The sequence below is a fragment of the Sardina pilchardus genome, chromosome 3 (assembly GCF_963854185.1).
Source record: "Sardina pilchardus chromosome 3, fSarPil1.1, whole genome shotgun sequence".
Taxonomy (NCBI): domain Eukaryota; kingdom Metazoa; phylum Chordata; class Actinopteri; order Clupeiformes; family Clupeidae; genus Sardina; species Sardina pilchardus.
This window is the reverse complement of record NC_084996.1, coordinates 3219548-3234996: the sequence shown is the minus strand read 5'-3', so window position 1 is coordinate 3234996 and position 15449 is coordinate 3219548. Positions and strand designations below refer to the sequence as shown.

Here is a 15449-nt window from a genome sequence, read left to right as displayed (position 1 = left end):
GGAGAGCTGGCCCCACCCTCAGTGTAAATGCAAAAAGCATATCTGGGTCATGGGCACATGCCTCATTCAAGATAATAGTGTGTGAGAGGTTGGGTTACACAATATGGATGAAAACAACACAGTGTGTCCACAGTCTTTGGCGCCAGACTTGTCTCTTTTTGGGACCAGAACAAACAGTGCCACCACCAGAAGGACAAACACGACGCGTTCTCTCGCTCACGTGCTGACCGCGGAACGAGCGCAGGCCCCTGTTGAATGACCACACCGCCGGTCAGCACGGAAGGCTACTTTACGCCGCACATGTTGCATGGCTCCCTGTCAACATCGCACTCTCACGATACGCGGCCAGGGGATAACCATGAATGCCCCCCCCCCCCCCCTCTCCGCCTTTTGTGAATGTGCGCTGATGCGGATGCACTCTTGTGTTGGCAGCACCAGGAGGGTCTTGCCATGCTGGTGTGTGGAGCAGGAGAGGAAGGCAGAGGAGAAAGCAGCAGCGGCGGCAGCGGCACTTCCAGAGATGATCAAGCTCCGTCTTTTCACGTCACGTGCATGACGCAATTCTCTCCTCTTCTACTCTACTCTACCCAGAAGCCCTGAGGGGGATGGGGAGGGGGGGCTTCCCTCATCCTGGGAGAGTGGTGCACTGGGAAAACAACACCAAAGATCAAAGCAGCCAGGCACGGCGGCTGTTACAACGGGAGAGACATGCAGAAATGATTCAGCCAGTGATGCGCTGATGTCCTGCAGAGTGATTGTGTAGGCCTATGTGTGTGAGGATGTACGATAACTGAGCTTTCAAAGTATGTTGCACGCCTTACTTTATAGTAATGATGAATCCAGGTATTTTGTACGCATCTCCCTCTCTCTCTGTCTCTCTCTCTGTCTCTGTGTGTGTGTGAGTGTGTGTGTGTATTTACAAGTCTGCTTGTGTTTGTCCATGCATCTGGGTATAAGTGCACTATAAACGTATATGTGCACTTGAGACAGCCCATGGCTGTTTCAGAAAGGAGGGAAAAGGAGTGAGATGCTACATTCATACAAGACACACAGCTCTGTGATGGAACAAAAACAACCCTACCCTACCGCTGATGTCAAATCACATTCTTGATCCCTCAGGCAGCTGGCTCTACATGTCTACATCAGGTGGGCTACGGAGACGCTGAACATACAGCTGCAAATTCTTTCTCTGCAGCTTTGTGTCTGTCGGAGTATTCCTCGCTGATCACTACAGCTGTCTAGAAAATCCACAGATGATTCATCAGTACTGTGGCATGTGAGGAATCTGGTCCACTGTCAATTCAGTATGATTAAATAGAGAAACCGGCAGAGACAATCTGGATGATTACCAGAGTGTCGTAATAATTGAATTAGGATGTCTGATGTGCATTTCAAACACAATCCAATTTAGTTCTGTTTGCTCATGCTTCAGCTTATTCAAACAAGTAATAGCCTCATGACCACACTAACACACATAAAGTACTAACACACACACACACACACACACACACACACACACACACACACACACACACACACACACACACACACACACACACACACACACACACACACACACACACACACACACACACACACACACACACAGTGTGCCACAGCAAATGGAACAATACAGATGCAAAAGCTTGGAATGTGAGTAGTAGCATGTCCTATCCTCTCTGCAATGACCACTTATATTGCAATCAAAACCAAAATAGACATGAATCACTAATGTCCTGTGAAAGCAGTGTTATTGAGCATGAATAAGGGGATTTACCCCCCAAAACATAGGCTAAACAATGAGCATTGACAGTAGCCAATTCCGTTCACGACTACTCCAGCTGTAGGCTATTCTAAGTTGGGGGCGTTCACCTCCTTTGAACCAGATGTCATACACAACACATTTTTGATACACTAGGTCTGTAGGCTACCTCATGAACATTATGATGTGCGATTTCACACGACCATGGAAGCGCTCACTGAACGTCTGGGAGATCTCTATGATAGGCTAATGACCGTTATAGATATCATTTCGAACCTTTAATACATATAAAGGTTTCATTAACGAATGTAAAGGTTGGCTCAGATATTTGACCTGCCATCCATGTGGAAACAGCACGCATATCACCCACAGTAATGCTCGCAATCAATCAGTTTGCAGGCCTCCAGCAGTGGCCTGTTTGATACGCCAAACATAGGCTACTACACATTTCAACACACCCACACACCGACGAGTCGTAAAGCATTTCGACGTGATCCCTTGATATAGGGATTGGAACAATACAACTGGCTGATTGGATGCCCCAGCTTTCAAACCCCCCTTTACGCTTCAAGCTTCATGAAAACATGCATTCATTTCAAACACTCAAAATTCCCTACTTGCTTTCCCGGGCTTGGGCCTCTGCAGGAGCTTCTGCACCGTAAGCAGGTCCTCCGTCTTCACTGCTTGAAGCAATTCCTGGTCTTTCCCCATCTTCACGTTATTTATTTATTTAGCTTTACATCCAAAACATCGTCTGTGTGGAGTGCGTTCTAGCCCAAGCGAGTTCTCTGCAGTTTCCTCCCTATATTGCGATGTGGTTGCAGGGTGCAAAAGAGGCTTGGGTGCTCTCGGACGGAAGGATGCTCGGATCCCGAGAGCTGGTTCTCACACACAGCGTGACGAGGAGAACAACAGATGCAATTCCAGTCGAAAGCGATTAATGATCACTGTAGACTCGTAAGCGACGTTGTTGCAACGTACGCCCAAAGCGGAGAATGTTCTATTCACACTTTTGCTGCAATTTTCTAACAATAGAGGTATTCAGATGACAAGGCTTCCACTCCACTTCAAACAACAATGCTTCCCATCGTAGAATCAGCTGCATGCATGCCTCTGGCTGCAACAATCTCAATGGAAGTAAAAACAACGCATCATTAAATATCGAAATAAAAATGCGTAAAATATAGGCTACTAAACGTGTTTTCAAAAGCCCTTTCGCCGTGGTTGTTTCTCCATGATATTCGGAGACTGCGTTAGATAAACAGAAGCCAGCCATGCCATTGCTGCGTGAGCGCCCCAGTCGGCTGTAGCCTATTCGCTGCTTCGTCTCGCCAGTGTAGTCTCGGTGCTATGATGAATCTACATGGAGCAGGCTGTGCAATCGCCCCGCCGTGAAGCTGGCTGAGATTGCAATGTTAAATGGCTCCGCTGCATCCATAGGGCGGATCCAAAGGCACAGGACCACCCCTCCTCCCTCTGCCCGGCACTCACAGGCTGCCAAACGGAGGGGATGCGGAGGTAGGTTCACTATGCCGCTACCATGGATACAAGGTTACAGTGACAAACGACGCTCCTCATCATATTCCTGTAGGCTACGATTACGTTGAACTCGATCAGATCCCATTGATTCTGCTTTCAGCACCAGTAACGTTAGATGAACGCGCATAATTTTCTCCTGAATTATAGCTCTCACGCCTTCTGCTCTATAGCGCACAGGTCTGTCACAATTAAGTAATTATTGGACCAGCTTCCCCCGAGATGGGCAGGTTTTGACACCTGTAACACCACTTGGTCGTCTGTTTGTGCCCACTGATGGGAAAGACCTAATTTTAGGTAGCCTATGCTGGGAAGGTTTATTTTGAGGATCATGGAAATTAGAACACCGTCTGTTTCCATGTTTGAGAACACCATAACGTTGTTTGCATCAAATCCACCATGTGGCCTACAATTATTTGCAAATGCAGACTGAAATATGCTTATTCTTCAAGAAGCCTATATCACCATAGGCCTATAGCCTCACCACAGCCAATGCCCACCTGAAATATGACAATAGCCGTCGGATCCTATTTCCTATGCATTAAATGCATATTGCATATTGCATATTATGTGAAGGAGACCTAGCTGCAGTGAAACAGCGTTTTTTTTTTTTTTTTTTTTTAAATGACACTTTGAGCTCCTACAAAATTGGACTGGATACCGACTAAAAGATGTCATGCAATTTACGGATGTTCACATTTCCACGTGCAAACGTAACAGCATATTTTGTCGACATCTTGTGGTCAGGTTGAACAATGTCATGTCATTTAACAATCGCTCACATGGCAAACTGTCCAACAGTGACCTCTAGTGAAAGGCTAGCAGATTGTTTGAGAATCCGAGAAATACAAAGTCATGTATCAGGGTTGATAATTGTGACCATCCATATTTTATTTTGTGCATAATTTTGTCGATTATACGTCCTACTTTTGTCATGGCAAATGTAAATGGTCTACTCACATACATTGCAATATAAAACGTTTGTGTGTCTGCCTAAAGCGCCATTTTGGTTCCATGACATTTACGTCATTTTTACGGCTTTTGTAGAAGTGTGTTGATTGGTTGAAACTCGTTGGTTTTGGTTGGATAAAAAATAGAACAGGTAGAGAGGGTTGCTTCTCCAGGGTAGGCGAGGATATTAAACAAAGAACACAAACTGGTGAGAATTCAATTAAACTTTTCTTTCTTAAATAATTTTAAGGACAATTGGGCGTGAGTAAATTGTAACGCACTAGAACTTTATAGAAGCTATGCTGTCCTGGACTGAACGTGAGGATGTGGTGAAGCTCATGCATTAGACATAGAAAATCTTCTGTATATTAGCGATAGCTGATGTTAGCTAAGGTTAAGAGGGATTGTTTCATGTAATGGTAGTGAAACTACTTCTTCTTAAGACGTCGGTTTGGTACAGATTTGTAGCTGCGGTGTCTAGGCTCTTATTCATGCTACTTTCCATCACGCACTTGATTACTGTCAGTTAACTAGCATGTCACGAGGAATGCGTTAGCGTTAGCTTCCTAGTTAGCCGCTGTGTGAATGAACGACAGTGATTAGCTAGCTGGCAACGCAACAACACTAGCCTCTTCTGTGCAATGATCCAGGCTTCTAGCTATAGCTGCGCTACAAGTATGGTGGCATTAATTTTCATCATGTCTTGTTTATACCGGAGTTCAGTTGTTACCTTAAACGCAGCAACAGTACTTAAAGTAACATAATGGCTCACAAATTAGCATTTTCTGACTGAAAATGTGGATTAATGAATGACTTTAGTGTCATTGCCAATGAGCGACACTTGACATTAGCTACCCGGGTCTGTGTTGACAGGAAGGGCTCAGCAGTGCCTGGGCGCCCAGGGAGCCACTGCCTGAGTGTGTGGAGGCGGTCACGAGGCAACGGATGGACATGAACGCGACTAAGGGAGGCCTGGTCATCTTCTCCGCCAACTCAAACCCCGCCAGTCGGGAGTTGGGCAAGAGGATTTCAGAGTGGGTACCTTTTTTTTTTTTAAGATATTGTTGTCATTTTGTCTGAATAGATGCGTTTCAAAATATCCTTGGACATGAGAGATAAATCTGCATTGTCGTCACAACAAGAGCAACCACCACCTCCTACTCCTTGTTCTCATGCGCTTGTTGAGAAAGCCCTAGAAAAAAAGCCCACAGCGTCTTGCATTCATTTAGTGTGGAATTTAAAACAATTGCCTCGGCACTTAATCATGATGTCTGTTTTTGGGGAACAGATGGCACATGCCATGTGTGCTTCAATTTAGTTGAGGGATCAAACAACGTTGACAACTCGTCTACATTGATATTACATTTATTCAGTTTACTGACACTTTTGTCCAAAGTGACTCACAAGTGAGGAATAACATTCAAGCAAAAATGTAAAAAGGGATGTTAGAGTGACAATAAATACTATCTTACCAACTGTTAACTGTTATTAGCCAACTACTGCTTCAGTTGTCATTCGCTGCATGAAGGTTGAAAGTGTTTGACTTAAGGTGTGTGTGGTGTGTGTGTTGTGTGTGGTGTGTGTGTGTGTGTGTGTGTGTGTGTGTGTGTGTTTTTCTTTGCAGACGGCTGGGGGTGGAGCTGGGGAAGGTGCAGGTGTATCAGGAGGCCAACAGAGGTGAGACTCACAGACTGGTGAGTTGTTATCGCTGGGAAAGCAAAGAGTGGGAACCGCAACCCAAAAGTTTACTAAAGACATTGCAAGACAACAGCATAACAGGAGGAGAAAGTGTCTGTGTGTGAGTGAGAGTGAATGGGAATCGTTTAGATGTGCCAACAGGACGATTGGTCCACTCCTGGCTGTGCTTAGCTGACCTTGAATTGTTGGTTTTGCATTTCGGCATTACCCGCCGGCCCATTCTTTGCATGCCTGAACAGTGGACAGACAAAACATGTTGTGTCAGAGACCTGCGCTGGACCTCTATCTTGTAATTGAACTGACAAGCTTTGTGCAGAGTCAGGCTGGCGTAGGTCTACGCTTGTGTGGACACAACACACAAGGTCACGGTCGCCAGCCTGACTCTCGTCACCGAGCTTTGTTTGCGTTCGGCTCAAGAGCCGTTGAATATCAAGCTATGTTATAGCTCCCTGCCATTATTTTAAGACTGATCACGTACCACAACAGTTAATCTGTCATCAAGACTTCACTAGCTGTTACTGATTGTCACCTGTTTGTTTCTATAGAAACACGGGTACAGATTCAAGAGTCGGTTCGAGGGAAGGATGTCTTCATCATCCAGACTGTGTCTAAGTAAGGACGATTTGATTTGCCTTCTTAATTGTCCTCCGGGCGGCAATTAAAACTTCCCTTCATCCAAGCATTTTCAAATCTGAGAGAAAATCTGCAAGATAATAATAATAATGATAATAATACATTTTATTTAAAGCACCTTTCATGACCCCTCACTTCACAAGCAAACAAAAAATATATTATATGAAATAATATAATATAGCCACTACACCACTGTCTTCCTCCCCTCCTTCAGAGATGTCAACACCACCATCATGGAGCTCCTCATCATGGTGTATGCCTGTCGGACATCCTGCGCGAGGAACATCATCGGCGTCATCCCCTACTTTCCCTACAGCAAACAGTGCAAGATGAGGAAGAGGGGCTCCATTGTCTCCAAGCTGCTGGCCTCTATGATGTGCAAAGCAGGTGAGGGGAACCTTCTGGTGCCTAGAACTCACTGACCATTGTTGTAGGACAATAACAAGCTGTGATGTTCTACTTTCACTTCTCCCAAGGCAGTCAGTCAGTGACGCCTAGAAATATTGCGCAAGTAGTTGTTGGGAAGTTCAAAAATATGCTCAAGCGGAGAACATTGCCCTAGCTGAGAACATTGCCCTGTGCAGGTCACACTGTTGTTTGGGAAGATTTTTGTCATAAAGGCTATAGTCCGATGTCAACTGTGTGGTTTGAAAATGAAGACTTGAGTTATACTCTGATGAATTGACATCAAAGGTTAGGTAATACCTAACCCATAAGCTTGCATTAGAACGTCCATATTGGTGTTGCATTTATGCAAATGTGTCCTCAGCAGTAAGGCTTTGGTTAAACATTAAGATCCCTGGCTGCAGGTCTTCACAGACGAAGGGGAAAAATGCAGCGTTTGTTGATAAATTGCTGTGACTCGAGTCCGCTGTGAGGGTATGATGGTGTACACTCTGAAATTAATATTGCATGTTGTTATGGACCGTCTTTGCAGCCTTGCTGTACAGCACATGGCTTTCTGAACTTGTTTGAGACATTCCCAGTCATCTATTTAAGTTGCATTCATGTTACGAATTGTCTGTGGAGCTGTAGACTCAGCAACTCTCTGCAGACTTAAACTGTTTACAGTATTACATTTTTTTGCATTTTAGATAGATGTTTATCAGATGAGGGAGGCTTTACTGGGTCAATAGCTCCCCTCCCTGGTCTTTATACATGCATTCACCCGTAGGAAGAGAAAGGGCTGCTGGTACAGGGTCTGCTGAATAGTGCGTGTCAGAGTTACTAAAAATAGACTAACAACGCGCAATGCATCATGGGATTGACCGGACAAGACAAGGAGCATCAGATAGCATCAGGTAGCTTACGCTATACATTTTGCGCCTAGGTGCATCCTAAAACACGTCCATGAAGTATTCAATTTGCTGCAACAATTAGCTTCCACTACTGTATAATCAATGGAACTGGCTACAATCAATGGAACTGGTGGCACACATATGCAAACCAATTAAACATGTCCTCTAAAACTATTTTCACACTCCACTCAACGGAACCCGTCAGTTGTTGTGGTGTAGGCTGCCTGTAATAGCTTCTACATCTAGTATGGAGCAGTGTTCAAGGACTTTCCATGCCACTGCCCAATTTGAGTGCAGTGTTTCCCATACATTGACTTATTTGTGGCGGCCCACCACAATATCAACACTGACCACCACACAATGATTTTATGTTGTACTACTTAAACTAGATGAACTCCTTTCATTGTAAGCTATGCACACCTTTGTGCAGCCTCTCTGTTCCTCAACAAACATGCATGCACGTTTAAAGAATACATTTAAAAAAATCCAGCAAGGATTGTTGTTGTTGACTGTTGTTGACGACTGGCTAAATCGCAATTAAATCCAGTTAGCATCATAACTATGTTGCGCAAATTTGTTTAAAATTTGCGCACAAACACACTACCACCACAAATACGATTAAATTCTGTGGGAAACACTGGAGTGCTATTAATAATGTGCACCAACAAAGTAAAAGTGATCCCATCAAATTGGGGGGAAAAGACTTTACTAAGTGACAGTTAAAAGCATAACAATGACAAAAACACTGTTTTGATGCAGTTTGAATTGACAGTGGATGATTATTAATGCTGTTTTCAGTAGCTAACATAGTGGGCTACTTGCTGTGTTAGTCACTTTTGTTTACACGTGACAAAGGTTGCTGAGGAAACCAAACGTATGCTGTCAACACACCATGCCATGAATGAATCGCTGAAGATGGTAATCTTGTATTTGGATCCCTTAAGCAAGTCATTCTATGTGTATTCAGACAAGCATAATGACCAGGCCTAGGAATGAAAGCATTGAGTCAGGTTTGGAGCATTCAAATCGCGAACTCAGAATGTAGCTCAAAAGAGTTGAGGCGTGCTCTTTATCCTGTGCACCCTATTCCATATCTCTGTGCTGTTGCAAGTGTCTTTCACATGTGAAGTTGTCCGGCCACAGTGCCACGCCCGTTTTCAGGACTGGCATCTCAGACATATGCTGTTATGGTGTATAAAGGTTCTGCTCAGAAAGCTTCTTTGGCATAAACTGCTGCAAAAGGGTTTACTCTTTCACTTACCGTAATTTCCCAACTACTAACCGCGGCTTATACTTGGTTTTGCTAAATTTCCTCCACTATGAGGTTAATACGAGGGGGCGGTTAATATGGTATTAATATGGTTTTAGTTTCTTTTAACATGCATAAAACACTGTCCTGCGGCTTATACACGATGCAGCAAACACACAGGAAATGACTGTAGCACTTTAAGGTAACATTTCACTATAGATTCAGTTTCGCTGGACCTGTGCATCTCTTCATAGTGTCCTTCCTAGTGCTACCACACACCTGTGAGTGTGTATGGACTTTGACACTTGTGATGTTTTAAACGTTTTGAAACACGATCCTTGTGCAGGCCTCAGCCATCTCATCACCATGGATCTGCACCAGAAGGAGATCCAGGGCTTCTTCAACATTCCCGTAGACAACCTGCGCGCGTCTCCTTTCCTCCTACAGTACATCCAGGAGGAGGTAGGTTCTGTCTGTCTGTCTGTCTGTCTGTCTGTCTGTCTGTCTGTCTGTCTGTCTGTCTGTCTGTCTGTCTGTCTGTCTGGTCCTGGTGTGTTTGGATTATTATTTTGTGCCAGTTGTTGAGCTTCTACCCTTCAGCTCACCGTTGAACCGCACGTGCTTCACATCCACAGATTCCTGACTACAGAAACGCTGTCATCGTGGCGAAGTCCCCAGCCTCGGCCAAGAGGTGAGTATCCCACTGGTTGAACTCGACTGACTGCTTTCTGACTCCAATTATCTGCCCCAAGAGTGGAGGCCCCCTGTAAGAAAAACTGCCTTTGTACTTCATGAGTAGATGGACAAATAGCTCATTGTTAGTGTAGCCTGCAGGATGAATGAATGCATCCGTATACTTCCTAGCTTGCGTCTTCACTTTGCCGTGTTCAAATGCCATGTTATTTTTGACATGATTGTACTGTCATTATTTCAGTTTTCCACTAGGTGGCTCAAGAGAGGTATGGGTTGCCTGGATAACATTTTTAATGCTTTGGTGAAGATTTGGTTTGAGTCTATTTGGTTCCTCCAGAACTTGCGGTTCTGTCATTGAGTCTAATGTATGTATGCACAGTTAAGTTAAGTCCGGGCACCTGTTCACATGCTTTAAAACGGCATCAAAACACCAGTTATCGAAACAAAATTTGCCCACGAGTTATCTAGATTGCTTGCTGCCATATAGGCTTTGTACGCAGTTGACGTTGTAAGCTGTCCTTAAGCCTTAGTACCTCTAATTCATGTCAACAGTAACCTAATTCAATACTTTAGTTCAATGCTATAGCTGCTCTCCATGCTGGACAGACAGTCTGCTTGCTCCATCCTTGCCTGATTCATATCCCAGCCAAATCAAATACTGATGAGATGTTGGCTCTCGCTGCCTTTACTGAAACTGAAAGTCACTCTCACACGATCGACTTAAGGCCTCGGTCACACCTACACGAAGACAAATAGGCGAGCATTTAAAAGATTGCACATAACTGCCAACCTGTCTGCACTCCCCCTCAGGAGCATCCGTTACCTCCCTAGTTCCCAGTGCTGCCTGGCCGTGATTTATGTCTACTAATGGCAGATGACCAGGATTTAATCTGCAGCCGGTAATGTGTCTGACGAGCCTTCTACCCCCTCACTCTCCCCCACCCCCACCCGCCTCAGGGCGCAGTCCTTTGCGGAGAGGCTACGGCTAGGCATCGCGGTCATCCACGGAGAGGCGCAGGACGCCGAGTCGGACCTCGTGGACGGGCGGCACTCTCCTCCGACGGTCAAAAACACCGGGGCCATTCATCCCAGCCTGGAAATCCCACGTAAGATGAGCCGAGCTGTCGCCGACTCGCTCCCTCACGTCACGCCAGCCCGTTTGGGTCCTCGGCGTGCAGCTTAAGAGTGCTGGTGATGATGATCTGCAAGGCAGCTTTCATTTCATCATGGCTTAAATCTCTCTCTCTCTCTCTCTCTCTCTCTCTCTCTCTCTCTCTCCCCCTCGCTCGCTTCTTTTTTTCTCTTGTCTCTCTCTGTCTTTCTCTCCTCTTTTTTTCTCTTTTTCTTTCTCTCTGTCTCTCTCTCTCTCGCTCATCTTTTTTTCCTTTTTCTCTCTTTCTCTTTCTTTCTTTCTCTTTCCTTGCTCTTCTCTTTTCCCCCCCTTCCTTCCTTTCTGTCTTTCTTTCTTTCTTTTTCTCTCTCCTCCCTCCTCTCTCCTGTCGTCCAGTGCTGATCCCCAAAGAGAAGCCTCCAATTACAGTGGTGGGAGATGTAGGTGGGCGCATCGCCATCATTGTGGTGAGTCCACACACACACACACACACACACACACACACACACACACACACACACACACAAGCACACAAGCACAGCGCTCTGTATTCATGGCCGACATCCTCCTCTCTATTTGTCATGCTGGCTTGGATTGTACTCGGTCCCAGCCAGTCTGTTTTAATGATGGGCTCCATCCTGTTCCACCAGCCACCTAGCTCTCAGTTATTTCAGCATATGTATTCACACATTGAGGCTGGCACGTACACTTGTTAAAGTCACATATTCAGACTTAAACATGTTAGCCCGGTTTATTTTTAATGCATCGTTGAGATGTATGTGTGTGTGTATAAGCCAAATGGTGCAATACCCATAGAGTAGGATGATGAAAAGATATTTTCACTGGAAATAAAACTAAAATAAATAAATAATAATAATTAAAAAGTGTTTCCCATTTGATCTCTTAAAGGTATACTATGCAACGTTTTTCAGTTAATCAATTCGTTCCATACTGTTATATATGATTAAATGAGTCATTACCGGTCGAACAGTGTTTTTTTTGGCCGCTCTAGTGGTCTGTAGCGGTAGAACCACGCTTGCAACTTCAGAAGACCTCGGGCACGCACCCATGCTCTACTCCAGGAAGTGTCATGTAAAGTCTCATGAAAAGGCACGGCAGACTGACAGATTGAGGAGTTTTGTAAAATATACACGCTAAAGCTGTAGGGGAAGCTCTGCAGAGAAATATGCAAGCATAAAACGAGCGAAAATGAAAGCGAAACCGGCGATGAAATCGCCAATCCTGCATAGTATACCTTTAAGTAGAGCAGCTGCTGATAAGAAATCGGAAGAGGAGAGCAAATGTTCTGATAAGAAGAGCATTACTGTCTCCTCTCTCCCCCCACAGGATGACATCATCGATGATGTGGACAGCTTCCTGGCCGCAGCAGAGACTTTAAAGGAGCGGGGGGCCTACAAAATATTCGTCATGGCAACGCATGGCATCCTGTCATCAGATGCGCCACGCCTCATTGAGGAGTCTGCAATCGATGAGGTGAGGTTCTGCACGGCTTCAAAAACGAGTAAAAGCTGAAGCAACACAAATTTTAAGCTATTCTAATGAAGTAGCTACTGTATAAAAGTAGAATTGGTATTTGATCCACTTTTATCCACAAATTTTGTCCAAAATTCCAGTGACGGTGCAAACACAAATTACAGAAACAAAAAAAATTAAGAGTTATTATTTTTGCGAATGACTATATCATGGATGTGGTTTGGCAAAGCTTCAGAGATGGTGTGCCAGCCACGGGCAGGTTTTAGTGGCGTCACTGCACGTCGTCATGTGGTCTTCTTGCTCAGCCAGCTGAAAAGCATGCCTTGCTTAAAGCCAGCGCTGTAATCTGCTACACCAATCCGAATGCATGCTTTTCTTGAATTTTAATGTTTTACTGGTAAAATATGTGCGTCTAGTTGTCAAGTTATGTTATCTAGTTATCAAGATTATGAATATATGATTAATATATTAATCATATATTTCAGATGAATGTGAAGCAGTTGCAAATTGCAATCTTAAAAGCCTTGTAGCAGTGCATTCGCTATGTGCAAGACTTTACCACTGCCCACAATGAAATGAGTCAGCGCTGTGGTCATATGTGCAGCTTTGATGCACTGCAACGGCCTGATGTTTCATTTCAGTGGAAAGCAATTCAGGAGCCTAGCGTTTAAAATAGAAATGGTGCGCTCGACGCTTGAAGGAGTGAAGTGCCCTCGACTTCTCACAAAGGAAACGGCATGCCCAATGCAGCCCATTGAGTGGCCTGGTGTTCATGGCCGAATGTGTCCCGTGTCCCTTGTCCCGTGCAGGTGGTTGTGACCAACACCATCCCCCACGAGATCCAGAAGCTGCAGTGTCCAAAGATCAAGACGGTGGACATCAGCATGATCCTGTCCGAGGCCATCCGCCGCATCCACAACGGAGAGTCCATGTCGTACCTTTTCCGCAACATCGGCATGGACGACTGACTGAGGCTCTCTGGCAGGCATCTCTAAACCCACCCACCTCCTCCGAACTGCCAGACAACTTGTGTGCGCAGAGGTCAAGGCTTTACCCATCATGCATCTCTCATTCAGATTAATTATGTGCTGCAGGGTCAATGCTTGTATGTCTTAACCATTATTATATTGGTTTTTTTGTAAGTTTGGATTTTTAGTTCTAGCTAACTTTAAAATGTGTCTGTGTGCTAAGCGGGCAGTTCAGTTCAGAATTTAGTGGCATGTATGACCGTTTTTTTGGCGAGCGCTAGGATAGACGAGGTCACAGTCGTAATGCAGTGCAAAAGATTGCAGATTGCAGATGGTTACACTTGAACAGAAATATCTCACATCAGCTTATTTATTTTTAACTAATCACCCCCCAACCCCCCCCCCCCTCCCCTACCCCCTTGATGTCGCACTCTCTTCACAATGCCTTTAACTTGTACAATGGGCGCTAAGCCACTGGACTTCTGTCGGCCATCTCGACCCCGCAAGCGCTCGTTTCTTTTTTGCGTTTGACCGATAGTGAAATATGTTACAGCAACTGGGCCACTCAGGCCTCTGTGCATTCCACCCTCCGAGGGACCGTGCGTGTGCGCTACAGCACTTCTCTTCAGTCACACTTTGGTGTAGTGTACCGTTAGTGACCATGACCAACGATAGTGCATACAGTATTGTGCTGCTGCCATGTGCCAGTCTCGGTGTCAATACCTTCATATCTTTCAGTGTAATAATGGTGCCACTATATGTTTTTGTTACGTGTTAATGTGGAGGCAGGCTGGAGCTGCACTTAAAAAAAAAAAGAAAAAAAAAAGGAAAAAAAAGTTGAAATAACTGTTTAATATTAAGACAGTTTGGGAAAATAACTGTCAAAAGATGCATAAACTATATGATCACTGCTTTAAGTGAAAGATGACAAACTAGACTGAATGTGTTTTTTTCTTTTTTGTGTTTTGCCCCCCCTCCCTTCCCCTTTCTAACTTGGTCTACTAATGCTTAAAAAAAATGCCTGAATTCTTGCCACTGATTACTGGGACCATGTGTGTGCACTGTAGCTTTGGTGATGAGGTCGTGGTCGATATTTCAGGATTTCTTGTCTCAGAGAACTTAATCTTTCATTTAAAACTAAGAGGCGAATGCAGGGTCTTTGTAACCGTACTAATAATTCAGGCTTTTGTATTTATTTACAGCACTTGATGGTCAAGAATAAAAAAAAAAAAAACGGACTGGAGACCAGAGGTTGGATTCTATTGTGCGTGATTTCATGTGCGACATTTAACAATGCACTGTCTTTTGGCCACAGTTATTATCAGAATGGATTCAGCAGGAAACAGAATTTACCAAAGGGAGAACATACATCCATTTCATTTGGATTCACCCCTTTGGCTGCAGTACCAATGACATACAGCAGGGGGCACCCAATACAATGTTCAATGAGCAAGTGATTTCAGATGTAATCATGGCAGAGATAAAGTGTCTTGCATACATCTGACTTACTCTGTGCTGCTCAGCCTCACTTCAGTCTATTGTTCTTTAAAGAAATAATGATGCCAAAAATACAATGTGTATGAGTTGCTGCCTGTGTTTCAGGAAAGGGTGTGCTTGAGTGTATGTGTATGTGTGTATACACCCCCCCCCCCAATCTTCATCTTCCATCTGCCAGTATGGTCTCCTGAGCACAACATGCAGGTGCTTACACAACCCAGCTTGGGAATTAATGAGGAGTGATCTCCATGTATTGTTTCATAGCTCTTAGGCACACCAAGCCTGTGAGGTAGGATTATAAAGCAGACAAGAGGATTGCTTAAGCTCAAAAAAATATGCACATTTTTCCCCCCCCCCTCAGTTGCTCACCTCACCTTCGCTATGAATGCCGACCACACGTGACAAAGACAACAGTGTTATTCTAGTCAAACAAGGTGCTCTCTTAATCTCTTGGTGACTTTGCCCTCGTTCACGAGGTTAGTGCTTTGGAAAGGGAAGAAGTCATGGCTGTTTGGGTGTATCCCTTCCTGTGGAAGGTGGGGTGTACAATAACATCCAA

At 44.6% G+C, this 15449-nt stretch overlaps 2 protein-coding genes across 3 annotated transcripts in view; one reads left to right on the top strand and one right to left on the bottom strand.

Moving 5' to 3' along the window:
* Positions 1–3101, bottom strand: part of caskin1 (CASK interacting protein 1) — a gene marked incomplete in the record, with an annotated part of 112375 nt that extends 109274 nt beyond the window's left edge. The window contains 1 exon segment of the mRNA XM_062533339.1: positions 2380–3101. Within this exon segment, the coding sequence (XP_062389323.1) occupies positions 2380–2473 (94 nt within the window).
* Positions 3102–4359: 1258 nt separating this feature from the next.
* prpsap2 (phosphoribosyl pyrophosphate synthetase-associated protein 2) lies at positions 4360–14631 on the top strand. Of its 2 annotated transcripts, XM_062531341.1 has the most exons (11): positions 4360–4457; positions 5123–5283; positions 5874–5926; positions 6493–6559; positions 6795–6967; positions 9474–9589; positions 9763–9818; positions 10778–10926; positions 11328–11398; positions 12279–12425; positions 13235–14631. In XM_062531341.1, exons 2-11 carry the CDS (start codon positions 5195–5197, stop codon positions 13391–13393), a joined length of 1080 nt encoding a protein of 359 aa, XP_062387325.1. In that variant the 5' UTR covers positions 4360–4457; positions 5123–5194; the 3' UTR covers positions 13394–14631. The 2 variants fall into 2 exon arrangements, with proteins under 2 accessions (XP_062387325.1, XP_062387326.1); XM_062531342.1 differs by lacking the exon at positions 4360–4457 and having other exon boundaries at positions 5212–5283; positions 5874–5943.
* The last annotated feature ends 818 nt before the right edge of the window (positions 14632–15449 follow it).